Here is a 21,858-nt window from a genome sequence, read left to right on the forward strand (position 1 = left end):
AGGTTGTTGGGAGGGGGGCTGTGGTCAGGTGTTGGTGTTGGGAGGGGGGGCTGTGGTTAGGTGTTGGTGTTGTTGGGAGGGGGGGCTGTGGTCAGGTGTTGGTGTTGGGAGGGGGGGGGGCTGTGGTCAGGTGTTGGGAGGGGGGGCTGTGGTCAGGTGTTGGTGTTGGGAGGGGGGGCTGTGGTCAGGTGTTGGTGTTGGGAGGGGGGGCTGTGGTCAGGTGTTGGTGTTGGGAGGGGGGGCTGTGTTCAGGTGTTGGTAGGGGGGGCTGTGTTCAGGTGTTGGTGTTGGGAGGGGGGGCTGTGGTCAGGTGTTGGTGTTGGGAGGGGGGGCTGTGGTCAGGTGTTGGTGTTGGGAGGGGTGCCTGTGGTCAGGTTGTTGGGAGGGGGGCGGTGGTCAGGTTGTTGGGAGGGGGGCTGTGGTCAGGTGTTGGTGTTGGGAGGGGGGGCTGTGGTTAGGTGTTGGTGTTGTTGGGAGGGGGGGGCTGTGGTCAGGTGTTGGGAGGGGGGGGCTGTGGTCAGGTGTTGGTGTTGGGAGGGGGGGGCTGTGGTCAGGTGTTGGTGTTGGGAGGGGGGGCTGTGTTCAGGTGTTGGTGTTGGGAGGGGGGCTGTGGTCAGGTGTTGGTGTTGGGAGGGGGGGCTGTGTTCAGGTGTTGGTGTTGGGAGGGGGGGCTGTGGTCAGGTGTTGGTGTTGGGAGGGGGGGGCTGTGGTCAGGTGTTGGTGTTGGGAGGGGGGGGCTGTGGTCAGGTGTTGGTGTTGGGAGGGGGGGCTGTGGTCAGGTGTTGGTGTTGGGAGGGGGGGGCTGTGGTCAGGTGTTGGTGTTGGGAGGGGGGGCTGTGGTCAGGTGTTGGTGTTGGGAGGGGGGCTGTGGTCAGGTGTTGGTGTTGGGAGGGGGGCTGTGGTCAGGTGTTGGGAGGGGGGGGCTGTGGTCAGGTGTTGGTGTTGGGAGGGGGGGGCTGTGGTCAGGTGTTGGTGTTGGGAGGGGGGGGCTGTGGTCAGGTGTTGGTGTTGGGAGGGGGGGCTGTGGTCAGGTGTTGGTGTTGGGAGGGGGGCCTGTGGTCATGTGTTGGGAGGGGGGGCTGTGGTCATGTGTTGGGAGGGGACGGTGGTCGGGTGCTGGTGTGGCAGTTGCGGGGGCGGGGCTGTTATCAGTTATGAGGGGGCGGGGCTGTGGTCTGGTGGTGTTGCGGGGGCGGGGCTGTGGTCAGGTGTTGGTGAGTGGGCGGGGCTGTGGTGACGTTTTGGTGTTGGGGGGGGGGCAGGGCAGGGCCTCCTGCTGGTGTTGTTGGGAGCGGGCGGAGCAGTGGTTCGGTCTTGTGTGGGGCGGGGCTTCGGTCAGTTGTTGGTGGGAGGGGACTGCTGTTTCCGGTTCCGACAAGATGGCGGAATATGAGTCTGTGCAGAGCGGGGCTCTGAAACTGAAAGGAGTCGCGCAAATCGGGGTTAAAAAGTAAGAATCTGAATCTCGGGCGTGGAATTGAGGCGGGTGGCTGCTGTAAACCGAATGATTCCTGTATTCCAGCATCTGTAAACTACGCTGTCAGAGGTTCAGTACTGACAGTGCTGCACTATCAGAGGGTCAGTGCTGAGGGAGTGCTGCACTGTCAGAGGGTCAGTGCTGAGGGAGTGCTGTACTGTCAGAGGGTCAGTACTGAGGGAGTGCTGTACTGTCAGGGGGTCAGTACTGAGGGAGTGTTGCACTGTCAGAGGGTCAGTACTGAGGGAGTGTTGCACTGTCAGAGGGTCAGTACTGAGGGAATGCTGTACTGTCAGAGGGTCAGTACTGAGGGAGTGCTGTACTGTCAGAGGGTCAGTACTGAGGGAGTGTTGCACTGTCAGAGGGTCAGTACTGAGGGAGTGCTGCACTGTCAGAGGGTCAGTACTGAGGGAGAGCTGAGCTGTCAGAGGGTCAGTACTGAGGGAGAGCTGAGCTGTCAGAGGGTCAGTACTGAGGGAGTGCTACACTGTCAGAGGGTCAGTACTGAAGGAGAGCTGCGCCGCCCTGTTTGATGGTCAGTACCAAGGTAGTGCTGTCGGTGGGTCACTGCTGAGGGAGGGTCGCAATGGCTGAGGATTGGGGCCAAAGCTGCCACGCATGGTCGGGCGGTCTGTGCGGAGGGAGCGCAACACTGTTGGGTGTTCTGTGCGGAGGGAATGCCGCCCGGTCAGTTGATCTGTGCAGTGGGAGCGCCTCCCTGTCAGAGGTTTGGGGCCAAAGCTGTGCCGTGCTGTCGGAGGGTCATTATTCAGGGAGCACTGCTCTGTCAGAGAATTGGTATTGAGCGAGAGCCCCTCTGTGCGATTTTTTTTTTTTTTTTTTTTTTTTTTTTTTTTTTTTATCAAATGGTAAATCGGTTTATTGTCCACTTCAATGTAGAGCAACTCCGACAGTGGTGTGCTCCCTTTGTGTTGCACGCAGAGCGTCAGCTTCAGTTTTGTCCTTGGTGCTCTGAGTGAGGTCATTGAGCCATTACGGCACAGAAGGTGGCCATTTGGCCTTTTGAATCCATGATGACTTTCGATAGAGAAATTCAGTCAGTCTCATTCTCCTGTTCTATCTTCCTCGCTCTTCAAATCTATTTTTAAGCACCCATCCAATTTCATTTTGACATTGATTGTTTCTGCTTCTCCCACCCTCCCACAAAGCATGTTCCTGGTCACTACCATTCACTGCAGAAGAAAGGTCCCTCCTCGCATCTGTCCCACACTTCTTGCCCAAACCTTAAACCTTTGTTCATTTGTCCTTGTCCCATCAGCTAATGAAACTTTTTCCCTTGACTACCTAATCCAAACTTGTCAGGATTTTGTAATACCTCTATCAATTCTTCTGTCAGTAGCCTTTGCTCCAAGGAGAATAACCCCAACTTCTCCAACATTGCAGCTGAAATCCCCCTTTCCTTGAATCTTTCTTTTTAAAAAACTCTCTGCATCCTCTTCAGGAACCTCGCAACCTTCATCAAGTGTGGTGACCAGAACTTTATACAGATTCATCATAACCCCCTTGTTTTTGTACTCAAATGCCTCTGTTTATGAAGCCCAAATCTTACCTGCTTTGCTAACCATTCTCTCAATATGTCCTGTCTCCCTTTTTTTTTTAAATAAACATTTTATAGAGGTTTTTTTGATATCGTAACAACAACAAAATAAACAACGTACATGAAACTATAAACATAGTGCAAAAGCCATCTCCCTTCCTTACAGGTCCCAATTTTATTCACCCCCAATTTAAGCTAAGCTAACCCCTTCTGCTGACGATTAATTTTCCGCGAAGAAGTCTACGAACGGTTGCCACCTCCAGGCGAACCCTAACAGTGACCCTTTCCAGATGAACTTGATTTTCTCCAAACAGAGAAAACTAGCCATGTCCGATAGACAGGTCTCTGACTTGGGAGGCTTTGAGTCCCTCCAAGCTAATAGTATCTGTCTCTGGGCTACCAGAGAAGCAAAGGCGAGAACGTCTGTCTCGTTCTCCTCCTGGATTCCCGGGTCTTCCAACACCCCAAAAATCGCCACCTCTGGACTCAGTGTTTTTAACATGTTTAACCTTGTTTAACCTTGTTTTTAACACCGTGGACATGACATCTGCAAACCCCTGCCAAAATCCCCTAAGCTTCGGACATGTCCAGAACATGTGGACATGGTTCGCTGGTGCTCCCGAACATTTTGCACACCTGTCTTTCACCCCAAAGAATCTGCTCATCCGGGCCACTGTCATGTGAGCCCGATGAACGACTTTGAATTGTATCAGGCTGAGCCTGGCACATGTTGCGGACGCGTTGACTCTACTCAACGCGTCCACCCATAGACCATGCTCTATCTCTCCTCACAGCCCCTCCTCCCACTTGCGCTTCAGCTCCTCGGTCCGTGTCTCCTCTGACCCCATAGGTTCCTGGTAAATGTCAGAGACGCTCCCTTCTCCTACCCACCCTCTGGAAACTACCCTGTCTTGAATCCCCCTTAGCGGTAGGAGCAGGAAGGTTGACACCTGTTTACGTAGGAAGTCCCGCACCTGCAGATACTTGAATTTGATTCCCCTCGCCACCCAAACGTCTCCCCCAGCGCCGTCATACTCTGAAAGCTCCCCTCTATAAACATATCCCCCATCCTGTCTTGTCTCAAAGAACAAAGAAAAGTACAGCACCGGAACAGGCCCTTCGGCACTCCAAGCCCGTGCCAACCATGCTGTCCGACTAACTACAATCTTCTACACTTCCTGGGTCCGGATTCCTCTATTCCCATCCTATTCATGTATTTGTCAAGATGCCCCTTAAATGTCACTCGTCCCTGCTTCCACCACCACCTCCGGCAGCGAGTTCCAGGCACCCACTACCCTCTGTGTGAAAAAAAACTTGCCTCGTACATCTCCTCTAAACCTTGCCCCTCACACCTTAAACCTATGCCCCCTAGTAATTGACCCCTCTACCCTGGGAAAAGCCTCTGACTATCCACTCTGTCTATGCCCCTCATAATTTTGTAGACCTCTATCAGGTCGCCCCTCAACCTCCTTCGTTCCAGTGAGAACAAACCGAGTTTATTCAACCGCTCCTCATAGCTAATGCCCTCCATACAAGGCAACATTCTGGTAAATCTCTTCTGCACCCTCTCTAAAGCCTCCACATCCTTCTGGTAGTGTGGCGACCAGAATTGAACACTATACTCCAAGTGTGGCCTAACTAAGGTTCTATACAGCTGCAACATGACTTGCCAATTCTTATACTCAATGCCCCGGCCAATGATGGCAAGCATGCCGTATGCCTTCTTGACTACCTTCTCCACCTGTGTTGCCCCTTTCAGTGACATATGACCTGTACACCTAGAGGTACATCTCCTTTTGATGATGCTTGATGCACATGTAGCCTGGTTCCTCTATTCCTGTACGCTCTTTAGTACTGTGCCATCAGTTGTTGTTGCCTCTCCGCATCCCTTCAGCCAAAATGTATCACATCACGCTTAAATTCTATCTGTCACTCGCCGGCCCATTCTGCCATATCCATGTCCTGATGCAGTTAATTCAGATTATCCTCACTGTTTGCCACACCTCCAATTTTGGTATCATCAGCAAATTGTGAAATTTTACTCGGTATTCCAAGATCCAAGTCATTTATATATTTCAAGAAAAGCTGTGATCCTATCACTAATTGGGGCTGGTTTCGTACAGTGGGCTAAACAGCTGGCTTGTAATGCAGAACCAGACCAGCAGCGCGGGTTCAATTCCCATACCGGCCTCCCCGAACAGGCGCCGGAATGTGGCGACTGGGGACTTTTCACAGTAACTTCATTGAAGCCTACTTGTGACAATAAGCGATTACTATTATTATTGAATCCTGAAAATGAAATGAAAATCGCTTATTGTCGCAAGTAGGCTTCAAATGAAGCCACATTCCGGCGCCTGTTTGGGGAGGGAGGCTGGTACGGGAATTGAACCGTGCTGCTGGCTGCTTTCAAAGCCAGCTCTTTAGCCCTGTGCTAAACAGCCCTCAGCATCCTAAGGGACACCGCTGTCTACCATTCTTCAGCCTGAGAAACACCCATTTCCCAGCACTCGCCATTTCCTGTCTTCAAGCCGTTTCTTCGATCCAAACTGACTTGACTCCTTGTTCCATTTAAATCAGAACCTCCTGACTCAGATGAGAATAACACTTATTATGTTTTTACATCCAGCAACTGTGAAGAGAGGAAAACAGTTAGGTCAGCTTTCATCAGAACTGTGGAACGAAGAATTCAGTTTCAACCTCAGCGAGACCAGTACCTTTCATGAGGCTATTATGTGTGCTGATGTTCATTCATTGCTCTTCATGCACAGGCAGTTTTGCACTGCAGTGCCCAACATAACCCATAGGCCTTTGGCACACAAGGCCATGTGCCAAGCGGGTGGAGCCATTAGTTTGACTATTTAAGAGTAATGGCCGGATTCTTCTGTGGCAGGACCTCCAATGATTTGGTTATTAGAGCTGCCTTTGTACGTCTAGATTTTGTATTTGTTTGCAAGACAGGTTGCCGAAAATGTTATCTGATCGTGGAGCAGGAAGGGACATTGGGGCATCTGAGTGAACAGGACAAGTCGCAGTATATCTCCTTCAGTCAGATTGCAGGATGAAACTAACAGTGCAAGGACTGAGGGGAAGATGAACCCGAGCAGCTGAAACCAACGCTAGATGAGGTGTAGATTAATAAAGATGGAGTGGAAGATTAGATTGACAGAAAGAGAGAATAAAAGGAACAGAGGAGAAATATTTTTTAAAATATGCTCTTTTGAAGATACCATTTTTGCAAAGCTAACCAATGTGGGACACCTTTTTGATAGTTGGGCCTAACTGCATATCTATCTCATGCCTGATCTTGTGCCTATGTAACAACGATCGGGACTCACCCTGCCATTATTTTGACAACAAAATTTGGCCCGTTATGTGTTGTCCCCTCATTTCTCTGGGTTGTGTAAGTATATCATTACTGAGATTTTACAGGTTTGAGGTTCTATCTGGTATTATGTCTTTTTATTTAGAAATATTTTTATTCAAATTTTTACATATTTTCAACAAACCCCTTACAGAAAAACGAAAAACAAAGAACACAAATAAACATCTTACGACTACATCACAAATTCCCCCAATATACAAACCCCCCATTAAGCAATAATAAACACAGTAGAAAACACAGTACCCCCCCACCCCGGGATGCTGCTGCTGCTGACCACCTAACACCCCACTAGAAAGTCTAGGAACGGTTGCCACCGCCTGAATAACCCTTACACAGACCCTCTAGGCAAATTTTACCCTCTCCAATTTAATGAACCCTGCCTTGTCGCTGATCCAGGCTTCCACGCTCGGGGGCCTCGCATCCTTCCACTGTAGCAGAATCCTCCGCCGGGCTACCAGGGACGCAAAGGCCAGAATACCGGCCTCTTTCGCCTCCTGCACTCACGGCTCGTCCAATACCCCAAATAGTGCTCACCCCCAGCTTGGCTTAACCTGGGTGTTCACCACCTTGGACACCGTCCTCGCAATACCCCTCCAAAACCCATCCAGCGCCGGGCGCGCCCAGAACATATGGGTATGATTTGCTGGGCTCCCGAGGACTTCCCGCACCTGTCTTCCACCCCAAAGAACCTGCTCAGCCTCGCCCCTGTCATATGCGCTCTGTGAAGAACCTTAAATTGTATCAGGCTAAGCTTTGCGCAAGAGGAGGAAGAATTAACCCTAACCAGGGTGTCCGCCCATGTACCCTCGTCTATCTCCTCCCCAAGCTCCTCCTCCCATTTACCCTTTAGCTCCTCCACCGAGGTCTCCTCCTCCTCTTGCATTTCCTGGTAGATCGCCGAGACCCTGCCCTCTCCAACCCACACCCCCGAGAGCACCCTATCCTGAGTGCTGGAAGCAGCGGGAACAACCTCACCTGCCGTCTTACAAACGCCCTTACCTGCATGTACCTGAAGGCATTTCCGGGGGGAAGCCCAAATTTTTCCTCCAGTGCCCCAAGGCTCGCAAACGTCCCATCTAAAAACAGGTCCCCCATCCTTCTAATTCCTGCCCTGTGCCAGCTCAGGAATCCTCCATCCATTCTCCCCGGGACGAACCGATGGTTCTCCCGGATCGGGGACCAAACCGAAGCCTCTACCTCACCCCTGTGGCACCTCCACTGCCCCCAAATTTTCAAAGTCGCCGCCACCACCAGACTCGTGGTGTACCTAGTTGGTGGGAGCGGCAGCGGTGCTGTCACCAGTGCTCCCAGACTCGTGCCCACACAGGACGCCATCTCCAGCCTCTTCCACGCCGCCCCTTCCCCCTCCATTACCCACTTGCGTATCATCGCCACATTGGCAGCTCAGTAATATCCACACAGATTAGGTAACGCTAACCTTCCTCTGTCCCTACTCTGCTCCAGAAACACCCTTCTCACCCTCGGGGTCTTTTTCGCCCACACGAATCCCATGATGGTCCTACTGACCCTCTTAAAAAAAGGCCTTAGGGATCAGGATGGGGAGGCACTGGAATATAAAAAGGAACCTCGGGAGCACCGTCATCTTTACCGACTGTACCCTACCCGCCAAGGAGAGTGGCAACATATCCCACCTTTTAAACTCCTCCTCCATCTGCTCCACCAGCCTCGTCAAGTTAAGCTTCAGTAGGGCCCCCCAGCTCCTGGCCACCTGGATCCCCAGATACTGAAAACTCTTTCAGTGGAAGCTCGTCTATCCCCCTTCCCTGGTCCCCTGGGTGTACCACGAAGAGCTCACGTCCCCACATTGAGCTTATACCCGGAAAAGTACCCAAACTCCCTGAGGATCCACATCACCCCCCCCCCCCCCCCCCCACTGGGTCCGCCACATACAGTAACAGGTCATCGGCATACAACGATACCCGGTGTGTCCCCCGACCAGCCCCCTCCAGTTCCTGGACTCCCTTAGAGCCATAGCCAAAGGCTCAATTGCCAATGCAAATAGCAAGGGTGATAGGGAGCACCCCTGCCTCGTCCCCCGGTACAGCCGAAAGTATTCCGACCTCCTCCGATTCGTGGCCACACTCGCCACCGGGGCTTCGTAAAGTAGCCTAACCCAACTAATGAACCCCTCCCTGAACCCAAACCTCCTCAACATTTCCCAGAGGTACCCCCACTCCACCCTATCGAAGGCCTTCTCCGCGTCCATCGCCGCCTCCCCCTCCACTGTAGGCATCATGATTGCGTTAAGGAGCCTCCGCACATTGGTATTCAGCTGCCTTTCCTTAACAAAACCTGTCTGGTCCTCATGAATCACCCCCGGGACACAGTCCTGAATTCTGGTAGCCAACACCTTCGCTAACAGCTTCGCGTCCATGTTGAGGAGTGAGATTGGCCTATACGACCCACACTGTACTGGGTCCTTGTCCCGCTTCAAGATCAGCGAGATCAGCGCCCTGGACATCGTCGGGGGTTGGGCCCCTCCCTCGCCTCATTGAAAGTCCTCACTAATAGAGGGCCCAGAGGTCCATGTACTTCCGGTAAAATTCCACCGGGAACCCATCTGGCCCCGGTGCCTTTCCCGCCTGCATACTCTCCAGCCCCTTAGTCAGCTCCTCCAGCCCTACCGGTGCCCCAAGCCCAGCCACCTGCTCCTCATCCACCCTCGGGAACCTCAGTCGATCCAAAAATCAACGCATCCCCCCCCTCCACCGTCGGGGGCTCAGACCTATACAGCCCCTCGTAAAAGTCTCTAAATACCCCATTTATTCCCACCGCACTCCGCACCGTGTTCCCCCCTTTATCCCTAACTCCCCCAATCTCCCTCGCTGCCTCCCGCTTCCAAAGCTGGTGTGCCAACATCTGGCTAGCCTTCTCCCCGTACTCGTAGACCGCCCCATGCGTTTTCCTCCACTGCACCTCTGCCTTCTTGGTGGTCAACAGGTCGAACTCGGCCTGGAGGCTTCGTCGCTCCTTGAGTAGTCCCTCCTCAGGGACCTCTGCATACCTCCTATCCACCCTTAAAATCTCCCCCACCAATCTCTCCCTCTCTCTCCTCTTCTTCTTCTCCTTGTGGGCCCTAGTGGAGATTAGCTCTCCCCTAATCACTGCCTTCAGCGCCTCCCAGACCACCCCCACCTGCACCTCCCCATTATCGTTAGCCTCTAGATAGCTTTCAATACACCCCCGGATCCGCCCGCTCACTACCTCATCTGCCAGCAAGCCCACATCCAGGCACCACAGCGGGCGCTGGTCCCTCTCCTCCCCTAGCTCCAGCTCCACCCAATGCGGGGCATGGTCTGAGATGGCTATGACCAAATACTCCGTGCCCTCCACCCTCGGAATTAGTGCCCTGCTCATAACAAAGAAGTCTATCCAGGAGTAGGCTTTATGGACGTGGGGGAAAAAAAAGAAAATTCCCTTGCCCCCGGCCTGACAAACCTCCGTGGGTCCACTCCTGCCATCTGGTCCATAAACCCCCTCAGCACCTTGGCCGCCGCCGGCCTCTTACCCATCCTGGAGCGGTCCAATGTTGGATCCAGTACCGTGTTTCAGTCGTCCCCCCCCCCCCCCCCCCCCCCCCCCCCCGTACCACTCACCATCACATACCTACCTCCATTGTCTGCCACGATGTTCAGTGCTTCAAACGACACCCGCTTCCCCACCAAAATCGCCACCCTTCGATTCTTTGCGTCCAACCCCGAGTGGAAAATCTGCCCTACCCACCCCTTTCTCAGCCTAACCTGATCTGCCACCCTCAAATGTGTCTCCTGGAGCATAACCACATCTGCCTTCAGTCCCTTCAGGTGCGCCAACACACGGGCCCTCTTGACCGGCCCGTTCAGGCCTCTCACATTCCAAGTTATCAGCCAGATCAGGGGGCTTCTCCCCCCCCCCCCCCCCCCCCGCCGACTAGCCATCCCCTTTTCTAGGCCAGCCACGTGCCCGCGCCTCCTGCATTCCCCATTCCCCCCAGCGGCAGACCCCCGTCGCGACTCTCTCGCTGAGCTCCAGCTTACCTTTGGCCAATGCAGCAGCAACCTAGTTCCCCCGCTAGCTGCGTTGCTTCCCCCATAGAACTCCCGTAAGTCAGACTCCTACTGACTCCCGCCACTCCATCGACCCCCCCAGTGTGGTAGTCTCTCTCTCTTTCCCCCCCCCCCCCCCCCCTGTCCATCAGCGGGCGCTCCTCTCCAACACCCCCCCCCCCACCCCCCCCTCCCGGGCCCTGCCCCCTTCCTTCCCTAGTGCGGGAAAAAGCCCACGCTTTCCATCAGACCGGCCCCGCCCTCTCTGAAGCATCTCTCTTTGGTGGCCTAATCCCAGCTCCCCCACCTCGGGCCTCCCATTTCCCCTCCCCCCAACGGGGCCCCGTCCTTCCAACCATCGACGCCCACACTCTCACAAAACCCCCCCTTCGAACCAATTCACCCTACCCCACCCAGCACCCAAGGAAACAATACAGAACACAACATCCCCCAAAGCACAGTAACCACATTAGCTCCCCTCACAACCGACCCTCAGTCCGTGTCCAACTTTTCGGCCTGAATAAAGGTTCACGCCTCCGAGCATCTCAAAGTAATGGTGCCGGTCCTTAAACGTGACCCACAGTCGCACCGGCTGCAGCATCCCGAAGTTCACCCCCTTCCGATGCAGAACCGCCTCAGCCCGGTTGTACCCGGCCCTCTTCTTGGCCACCTCCGCGCTCCAGTCCTGGTATATACGGACCTCTGCATTCTCCCACCTACTGCTCCGCTCCTTTTTTGCCCATCTTAGGACACACCCTATCCACCAAGCGGTGGAACCGCACCAATACCGTCCGTGGCGGCTCGTTAGACTTGGGCCTCGTTAGACTTGGGCCTCCTCGCCAGGACTCGGTGGGCCCCATCCAGCTCCAGGGGCCTCGGGAAGGCACCCGCGCCCATCAACGTGTTCAGCATCGTGACCACATATGCTCCAGCATCCGACCCCTCCACTCCCTCCGGGAGACCCAGAATCCGCAGATTCTTCCTCCTCGACCGATTCTTCATGTCCTCTAACTTCTCCTGCCATTTCTTATGCTGCGCCTCCACCTTCACCGCCAGGCCCAATATCTCGTCCTCATTCTCCGAGGCCTTCTGCCGCACCTCCCGGATCGCCGCCCCTTGGGCCTTCTGGGTCTCAACCAGCTTGTCGATTGAAGTCTTCATCGGCTCCAGCAGCTCTGCTTTCAGTTCCGTGAAGCAGCGCTTGAGAAACTCCTGCTGCTCTTGCGCCCACGCTGCCTGGTCTCCACCCGCCGCCATCTTGGCTTTCCTCCCTCGCACTTTTCGCTGCACCAGAATTACTTTTTTCACCGCTCCACTCCTGGTCCAATCCACACAGTGCCGGGGAAATCGTACTGTCACCTTCCCACACTGGGAACCATCGAACAAATGCCGCTGGGGCCCCTCAAAAGAGCCCAAAAGTCCGTTTCTGGCGGGAGCTGCCGAACGTGCGACTTAGCTCAGCATAGCTGCACCCGGAAGTCTATCTGGTATTATGTCTAAATATTAAATTTCTGGTGGTGAGACAGACAAATTCAGCATTACAGTTATTACAAAATTCTTTTGAGTCTTCCCAAAGTACACGTTCAGGATCACTGTGTCTGTAGGAAATCTGCTGGGGCAGTGACAGAACCATGAGTACATAGAATCATAGAATTATTACATTGCAGAAGGAGGCCATTCGGCCCATGGAGTCTGCACCGACCCTCTGAAAGAGAACCGTCCCTGCTCATCCACCCCATCCCCGTAACCCCACCTAACCTGCACATCCTAGGACATGAGGGGCAATTTAGCATGGCCAATCCACCTAACCTGCACATCTTGGCGTGTGGGATGAAACCGGAGCACCCGGCGGAAACCCACGCAGATACAGGGAGAATGTACAAGCTGAACATAGGCAGTCACTCAAGGTCAGAATTGGACCCAGGTCTCTGGCGCAGTGAGGCAGAAGTGCTAACCTCACTGCTGTACCACCGTGACGCCCCTGAAATCAGTAGCTGACTGTATACTCTCCTGTGCTCTGCTTTAAGTCATAGGTCTTTACCCTTGCGCTTTCTGTAATATTTGTGTCCATCTAAGCACAGTGGCGCAGGGGGTAGCACTGCTGCCTCACAGCGCCAAGGACCTGGGTTCGATCCAGGCTCCGGATCACTGTCCATGTGGAGTTTGCATATTCTCCCGTGTCAGCGTGGGTCTCAGCCCCACAACCTAAACAGATGTGCAGGGTAGTGTAGCCACCTGAGTTGGCCACTTTCCGACTTAAAATGGAGAACAGCAAAGGCTGAAGGGAAATTCAGCCAACACAGGCAAAAACTAGCAGGTGCAAGTTACTGTGTATTAAACTCTGCAAAAGCCCAGACAGCATCGATACCAGTAGCCATCGGCATAATAATGTAGCAGCCATCTACATACTAATGAGCGATCCCCGGGAACAATCAAAACATTTAAGGTAAACAAGGCCAAGCCAGACTCCTCGGCGCCAGCAGGAGCCAACACAAAAGAGGTTAACGGACACCTAAAGACCGCCCATCGATCAGGGAACCGCTCCAGTATTGGAGAAATCGAACCAAGCAATTGGAATGAAGTCCAATCACTTGAAACCAGGTACGGGGTCCGCCCCGAAAGGCGGGAAGCCCCTGGGGACTATAAAGTAAAGCCCCCAAGTTCAAATCGTCCTTCTTGACAGGGTCCCTCAGCAACGCGAACCAACCCTTGACAGTGACCTGTCCAGCGGCCCCAAAGAACATAAGTCTCAAGTCAACGCTCGCTACGAGATAGGCGCTCTTAGCTACCAGTCCTTACCAGCTTTTGAATCCCGCAGACTCCGAACCCGAACAAAAGGCCATTTGTTCCCCTGACCTGGTGGGCCAGTCCGAAGCTAAGTATAGGCCTGTTAGTTATAGAAATAGCCTAGAAAGTAGAGTTTATGTATGAGTAGCGATTTACTGTGTATAATAAATGTGTTTTGATTTGAATCTTACTAATTGGTGTGTTGAGTTATTGATCATTACTTGAGCTTGAACCTCGTGGCGGTATCATAAAGATACCTGGCGACTCTTGAGCAAAGGTTATAAAACAGAGCCAATTGAACCAAACAAAAGTTAGCAACAGTAGGTGGATTGGCCATGCTAAATTGCCCCTTAATTGGAAAAAAATAATTGGCTACTTTAAATTTAAAAAAAAAGATTTTCACGTGATTGTTGAATGAATTTAGGTGCTCTGATTTCATATAAATTTTTTGGGACCACTTAAGTATATTCCTTTAGTTCAGTATTTTACATAAATGCATTTGTGTGCTGACCAAAAAAATAAATATTTGTGTCCATCTCTGCAACCTAGCCTGAATGGTGAAGCCCCTTTTTTTCCCACTCTCTTCCTCCTTCTCTGCCCATCTGCCCTCACGATAATCCCAGGTCTCCACTGGTGTGTGCACCTCGTTTCCCACACAAGCTCAGCTTTTCAAGACGAATGCTAAAACTGGGATCCTTTGTGTTTTTCTGAAAAAGGAAGAAAAAGAAGAATAAGGAAAGCAAGAAAATGCTGGAGCAGATCACCTCGAATCAGAAGCAGCATACTGTGATGGAGGAGGCTGGAGAGCACAAGAGAGTACCGGTGGACAAAAGAACTCTAGCACAGAAGGCATTTGATAAAATGCAAGAGAAGCGGGTGAGCTGTTACATCTGCGAGTAAAAGGAAATCCAGAGATTTCTGGAAATCTAAAGTCTGTGTTTGTAAATGTTTCGGGTGTGGGGACCCTTCATCAGAGCTTAAAACTGGAGATCCGAAAATGCAACACGATGGTGGAGGGAAGACATTGGGTAAAATTCTCCCAAATGTGTCCATGGAATCTACCCCATGGCTGCCTTGTCCACTTCCACTTTGTTCTTTGCCCTGACAAAATGAGTGACATGAGTTATGCTTTGAAGTATTTGTATTGGAGAGTGGGGTGCCCAGGGTACTGTTTTAAACGCTTCACAGGTGGAATATGAAAGGGAATGTAATTCCTGGGATTTTAACAATCTTCGTATCGAGCATGTGTCTAATCTCTGAGGTAAACAGTCCGTTAGATAAGACACGACTAGTCCCGACCAAAGGAACACACTCGTACTTTTTTTGAACTGAACACATGAGACACCCGAGGTCTTGGAGCATGATCAATCACCAAGGTCCTGAGCAGCTCAGGGCTCCAAAGATTAGCAAAGTTCTGCAGGTCCTGGAAATGTGAAACAAATCCAGAAAATACTGCATATACTCAATAGATCAGGCAACATCTAGAGAGGACAGATTAAGTAATATTTTAGGTGTGCACCATCGGTTAGAATGGGAAGAAATTGTGGACGAAAGACATTTAAAAAGAAACCGAACAAGGGAAAGGGTCAATGTCGTTCTCCCTCTCTACCTTGTGCATGTGCTGAGACGTAAATTGCTTATGTGGAGAACAAGAAATAGTGACAGAATGATGACGTGAGAAATGTTGATACCGCGCCTGCCATTTGCAGGTTGTTTGTGTGCGTTCTCGCCAACCTCCCGTGTCTTGTTCTGGTCCTTTCTCAATGCTCAGAGCTGCAGCTTCTGTCTCCCCCACTTAACTTTGTAGAGACTACAGTCCAGTCCTTCACACACTCATCCTGCTTTTTAATTTCTTGCAGCAAATTGAAAGAATTCTGAAGAAGGCATCAAAAACTCACAAACAGAGTGTTGAGGTAATCTTCTTTGGCTTACATGCAAATACCTTAATGATATTTAAAATTCTGAAATTCATTTTAACTTGAATATATTTCTGAAATCTTGGAAAGAGACAAAACAGATTTTGATAATCTCCAACAAGAGAGGAATCAATTCTGAGCTTAGTAATGGGAAATTAAGCAGAACAATTAAGAGAATTAAGCTTCGGGGAACATCTTGATAATAGTAATTACAGTGTTAAAAGGGTTAAAATAATAATAACAGACCGAATAATTGCCTCCTGTGCTATAACAATCCTGTGTTGTGTCGGTCAAAGACCTAAGTAATACATTGGAAAAGGCTAACTGAGGGAAGAACAAACTGGAAAATAAATCAACATGGAGAACAGCAGCCGGAGATATTAAAAAGATGATCAATAGTGCCCAGGAGAAAACAAATTCCACTCAAAAAGAACAGGTTAGACACACCAGGGGGGAATAAAGAGGCAAGTTCAGACCTGAAATTAAAGGAAGAGTACTACACTAACTAGATGATAAAGAAAAGAATGACAAAAAATGAAGAAACTAGAATAGAAATAATTATGAAAGCATAGAGGAATTATAAAAAATCAGTAAAGGTATACAAAAAGGAAATAGAAAAAAAATTCCACAGACTTATTAACTAATGAAAAACCAGGAGTAAGATAGGACCACTAAGTGATATATGTGGTATCCTCTTGAGTGTTATACTGTGGCCAAGTGTTCTAAGGCACTGGGTTCAACTTCTAGTCTCTATGGAGGTCTGTCTTTGAATTCGACTGCTGCCAACGTTGCACCCTGTTTAATTTCAGGGGGCTGGTTGAGCTCAATTGGCTGGACAGCTGGTTCATGTTGAGGGGCAATGCCAACAGCGCGGGTTCAATTCCCATACTGGCTGAGGTTATTGTTGAAGGCCCCATCTTCTCAACCTTGCCCCTTGCCTGAGGTGTGCTGACCCTCAGGTTAAATCACCACCAGTCAGCTCTTTCAAAAAAGAGGAGAGGAGCATATGATCCTCTGGGATGATAGCGACTTTCAGTCTCTGAGAAATGACAGTACGGTGGCATGTGGCACAGTGGTTAGCATTTCTGCATACGGCGCTGAGGACCCGGGTTTGAGTCCCGGCCCTGGGTCACTGTCCATGTGGAGTTTGCACATTCTCCCTGTGTCTGCATGGGTTTCACCCCCACAAACCAAAGATGTGCAGGTTAGGTGGATTGGCCATGCTAAATTGCCCCTTAATTTGAAAAAATAATAATTGGGTACTCTAAATTTATTTTTAAAAAAGGAAAGGACAGTAACATGGCAGAAATTCTGAGTGATTACTTTGCCTTGGTGTTTACCAATGGTGGGCCTGGCATGAGAAGAAGAGATCAAAGAAGACAAAGACTTATAAGATAGAAAGGAGGGAGATGGATGATAAATTGATCAAATTTTAAAAAGGAATACAAACCCTGGTTCGGATTGCAGAGATATTGTTCCAAATATAAGAAAACTGATTAGAAAAGGGAATAATTCCAGAGGACTCACTAGCAGATAATGTGATTTCTATCTTTCCGAAGGGAGACAGAACAAGGAACTATAGACTAATTAGCTCAGCGTCAGTGGTAGGAAGGATAATGGAATTTTAAAATTCTCATGGTTGCTTTCAAATCCTTCATGGACTCGCTCCCTTTTATTTGTAACTTCCTCCAGCCTGGCACCCTTGTGCATATCTGCACCCCTCCAATTCTGATCTCTTAAGCATTCATGGTTTCAATTGCTGCATCGTTGGTGACCGTGCCTTCAGTTGCCAGGGCTTTAAGCTCCCAAACTGTTTCCTTAAAACTCTCTTTCCTCCTTTTATCTGCTCTTTAAAATCTACCTTTATGACCAAGCTTTTGGTCATCTTCCGTAACATTTCCTTGTAGAAACATTGAAAATAGGAGCAGGAGGAGGGCACTGAACCCTTCAAGCCCGCTCTGCCATTCATTATGATCATGGCTGATCATCCAACTCACTAGCCTGTTCCCACTTTCCTTCTGTATCCTTTGATCCCTTTAGCCCCAAGAGCTATGTCTAACTCCTTCTTGAAAACTGGTTTAGTGCCAGATTTTGCATTATATCTCTCTCAAGAAGTACCTTGCAACATTTCATTACATTAAAGATATTATGAAAAATACAAGAGTACGGGAATCTTGCTGCAGATATATAGGCCACAGCTGTAATACTGTGTACAGTTTTGGTTGGTTTTACCTGAGGAAGTATAGACTTGCCTTTAGAGACATTCAAGTATGGAATTATTGATTCGAAAAGCCCTCTGCTGTCTGAAGATTAAAATAATGAAATAATTCATTGAACCATAAGAAATTCTTAAGCTTGGTGGGGCCGATGCTGAGAGGCTGTTTCTTCTAGCTTGGAAAGTCTAGAACTAGGGGTCATAGTCCCAAGTTCATAAGTTGACCATTTAGGACCAGGTTGAGAATTGTCTTCACTCGGTGAGTGGTGAGACTTTGCATTTCTCTCCCTGAGAGAGAAGTGGATGTTCAGTTAATGAGGATATTGACGACTGAGATCGTCAGAATGTTGAGCACAAAGTGAAGCGAGGGATGTGGGAAAAGTAATGGGAAAGGGGGTGGCGATCAGCAGTAATCTTGGTCAATGACGGAGCAGACTTGAGGAGCCAAATGGTTTGCTGAGTTGCGCTTGTGTTTGATTGGGTTAACAGAAATGTTTCCACTTGTGTGGGAGTCCAAAGCTACAGGCCACACATGTGTGATAGTCACTAATATACGCAACAGGGAATGCAAGAAAAAATCTTTACGCCAAGAACGGTGCCAAGGTGTTATCATAAAGAATAATTGAGGTGAACAGTATATATGGGTCTGAGCGGAAGCTGGTTAAACACGAGGGAGAAAGGAATAGGTTGATAGGATTAGATGAAGCAGTGTCGGTGGAGTCTTGTGTAGATCATAATGTAGTTGGGCTGAATGGTTGTGTGCTGTAGGCCTTTTGTAATCTTACCAGATGTTGCTGCTGGATTTCTGTGCAATTTGTTGCAGTGCCTGATTTCTAAAATTGCGTGGCAGTGTGCTCCCCAACGGCTGGAAGTAGCAACAGCCAAGCCTTTGTTCAGTTGGTCGTGACAGCCCCACGTTGTGGTGTGATTGTGATAGTACACCTCTCTGATCTCTTCCACATTATCCAGTCAGCGACTTGCACACGGAGCTAAATCAAACACTGGGCTGCAACCTCCAGTCGGCCATAAGAGACTAAACAATGAATGTGAAAAAGGGCAGGAAATGACCTCATTCCAGGCATGCGACCATCAACCGAACCCTCTCCTCGCCCTCATGCAATTTTTCAAAGAGAGAGGTCAAAGAAGCAGCAACTGTTTGTTAAACACATGAGACATACAGAGTCTGTCAGAGAATGAAAAGAGAGTTGAATGTTGTAGGTACATTTTCAAAAGTCCAAAGATGTGCAGGTTAAGTGGATTGGCCATGATAAAATTGCCCCTTAGTGTACAAAGATGTGCAGGTTGGGTGGGGTTACGGGATGGGGCAGGTGAGCAGGCCTAGGTAGGGTTCTCTTTCAGAGAGTCGGTGCAAACTCGATGGGCCGAATGACCTCTCTCTCCAATGTAGGAATTCTATTTTTCATCAAAACAGTCACCTCACTTTCAAAACTAGCCCTGTTAATTTAGGGAGGTACCTGTGGAAGGGGCTGGTTTATACAGCATGCTTGAGTAAGTCTTCCAGTATCAAGATGATGAGGTGAGGTCACTGAATTTCAGCCTCTGAGCAAAATTGCTGAGAAACTAGTTTGAAAACTAAAAGGCGGGCAGTACGGTGGCACAGTGGTTAGCACAGCTGCCTCACGGCGCCGAGGTCCCAGGTTCGATCTCTGCTCTGGGTCACTGTCCGTGTGGAGTTTGCACATTCTCCCTGTGTCTGCGTGGGTTTCGCCCCCACAACCCAAAGATGTGCAGGGTAGATGGATTGGCCACGCTAAATTGCCCCTAAATTGGAAAAAATGAATTGGGCACTCGCTAAATTTATTTTTTAAAAACACTGCTGCCTCGAGGCGCTGAAGACCCGGGTCACTGTCTGTGTGGAGTTTTCACGTTCTACCCATGTCTGTGGGGGTCTCACCCCCACAATCCAAAGATGTGCAGGGTAGGTGGATTGGCCACGTTAAATTGCTCCTTAATTGGAAAAAGCAAAGAAGAAATGTGCAGAAGGATAAAAAGACTGATTAAAAGATGAGCAAAGTTGGAACACGGGAAAACGCAGCCACTCCCATGATCACATCACGTGATCCCTGACTTTTTATTTTTAAAGAACAGCATTGAATGTTCCTGCCAAAACGTTGCTTCCGGCATTCCCAAAATGAAACCTCTGTCAATGTTAGCTATGTACCGTTTGGTTCTATGGACGAATTGTTTAGAGCTTTTGCTTTCCACTTTTGTCACTGTGAGCAAGCAACTGCTGAAAGTCAACTTAAATAAGATTAATTACATGTCATTTGTGCAGTGTGCATATTTAACACTGTGCATTCACTGCAGTTTGTGTTGAGCTGCTATTGCTAACGGAAATAGTGCTGTCACTCAAAACAGGGGGGTCGTGGAAATCTGTAATGTCCCAGAGTTTCTGACAAAAATGGGCCTGCCCATCTTTGAATGAGGAGAGAATGTGATGTTTTGAATGAAGAGAAGTGTGTCCTGTTGTAGGTTAATACAGTAATCTTCAACCTCTTGAGCTGTGGGTCTGGTTCTCAAGATGAGAGTCTGCTCTATCTGCTGATTCCAAAGGTCCCCATGCTCCAAGTACGGCCAACCTCTGTTCTGTTCCTAGTCATGGCTGGTGGCACAAGATGCTTAACTGTGAGCATGGCTCAGTCCACAAATAATGTGGGCTCTGGACAAAGGTCTGGCACACGGTAACTTCAGAGATGCCCTTCTGAGGAAAGCTCGGGATATTCCAAATGTAATCCATCATCACTGACCTGAATCTCCACCCAAGCACAGCCAGATTTTGAGGTTGGTCCCATTGGGCAGACAGTCTGTTGCCCAAAATACTCCCTTGTAACTTTTCTTTGCTTTTCCTGCAGGAGTTTAACCGACACTTGGATACCCTGACAGAACATTACGATATTCCCAAAGTCAGCTGGACGAAATAAGGAGATGGAGGAAGCTTTTGGACATCTTTTTGTTGGGAACTTTCTTTTATTTTCTGTATTCTTTGCACCTGCAGTAAATTTAGACAGACTTGATTTATCTACCAACTTGCGTGTGAGAAAGAGATCTGAACTGCTGCTAACTCTTGTCGACATTGTGTACCAGTTAGTAAATATACATCTCCTGTTGAACTGACTCTTGTGATTGCGTGTTCCCTGAGCTAGAAAAATTTAGTGATGTTCGCTATGCAAAAACTCATGACTGTTTGTTTCTCTTCACCCGAGTGAGATATTTGCCCTGGAGTGATGAGGGGGTTATTCTGTGGCAGAGTTGCTTTGTTTATTTCTAACATTTACGTAACTAGATTTTGCTGCAGATAGGTATCGCAACATTCAGATATGAAGCTTGCCAGCCTGCTGTCCTTGCGCAAGTGACGGGCACAGTATTTAACACCACATCCTTCTGCGCATAGCCAACAGCTGAATTTACCTTTTGAAATTGGTTTCAAGCCTGACTGTAAGGGAAGCCTCACGGGCAGAGGGAGGGAAGAGGTGGTAGAGGAATATCTGGGATTCCTCGTGAGGTTTCGCAAAGGAGCCCGTTTGATATACGTTCTGTTGTTAGGAGTAGAGTCTGACCAAGTGAGTCTAGGTGTAACACCACTGGGGTGTCAGTTATAACAGCCAGAACCTGGAGGAATCGAAAAGCCCCCTTGTGTATCAATCAGATGATGAACCTTGCCCTTTTAACTGCTGTGCCTTCTACAGTCGGAAGTAGAAACTGATGTCGTGGTGTTGATACCTGCAGTCAGTTCAGTAAAGCTTTGCTCTGTGACTGAGTCAGGTGAGCTGTCACACCCTGCCACCAGTGACTTTCTCATTCCCACTGATGTTTGAGACATACTGAAGGCAAAATAAAATCTTTCAACACAGTCCACTGCAGAAACATTTGTGCTTTATTCGCAACACTGAATACAATCTAGGACTCTGTCTTGCACCCACAGCCACCACTTGCCAATCTCACTCTTTACAACTCATTGTTGAGGTTGACTGAGGAATGGTTTGTCACAATCAGGAGTGCATACATATCAAGGTTCGAATGGAACAGGAGGGAAATTGCAAATATCTGTCCATGACGCTGTGGGAATCTGGAATCCTGGTGTAAAGTATGGATTTCTGGAAATTCTTCCAGCAGTACTCCTTCCCGCTGCCTGGCGCGACACTTTATTAAATCGATGAACTTCGGCCCTGGGTCACTGTCTGGAGTTTTAAAAAATATATATTTTTTATTCTCCTTTTTCACATTTTCTCCCAAGTTTGCACCCACCAACAATAAACATTAAGCACTAACGAATATAATGTCAATCCCCATATTAACAACAATCCCATCCTTCCACAAACCCCCAAACAACTGCCCGCATGTTAACATAAACAAACAACAAAAAGGAATCCGGAATCATCCATAGTCACCATTAACACATACAGTCCCTCAAACCTCCCCCCCTCACTGAAAATGCATAATGAATAACGCCCATGAA

At 49.4% G+C, this 21,858-nt stretch overlaps 1 protein-coding gene across 1 annotated transcript; it reads left to right on the forward strand.

Moving 5' to 3' along the window:
- The first annotated feature begins 1,320 nt into the window (after positions 1-1,320).
- On the forward strand, positions 1,321-21,255 carry fam32a (family with sequence similarity 32 member A). The gene is made up of 4 exons (XM_072482832.1): positions 1,321-1,450; positions 13,967-14,126; positions 15,110-15,163; positions 20,255-21,255. Exons 1-4 carry the CDS (start codon positions 1,380-1,382, stop codon positions 20,321-20,323), a joined length of 354 nt encoding a protein of 117 aa, XP_072338933.1. The 5' UTR covers positions 1,321-1,379; the 3' UTR covers positions 20,324-21,255.
- Positions 21,256-21,858: the final 603 nt, after the last annotated feature.

The sequence above is a fragment of the Scyliorhinus torazame genome, chromosome 18, assembly GCF_047496885.1.
Source record: "Scyliorhinus torazame isolate Kashiwa2021f chromosome 18, sScyTor2.1, whole genome shotgun sequence".
NCBI classification, from domain to species: Eukaryota; Metazoa; Chordata; class Chondrichthyes; order Carcharhiniformes; family Scyliorhinidae; genus Scyliorhinus; species Scyliorhinus torazame.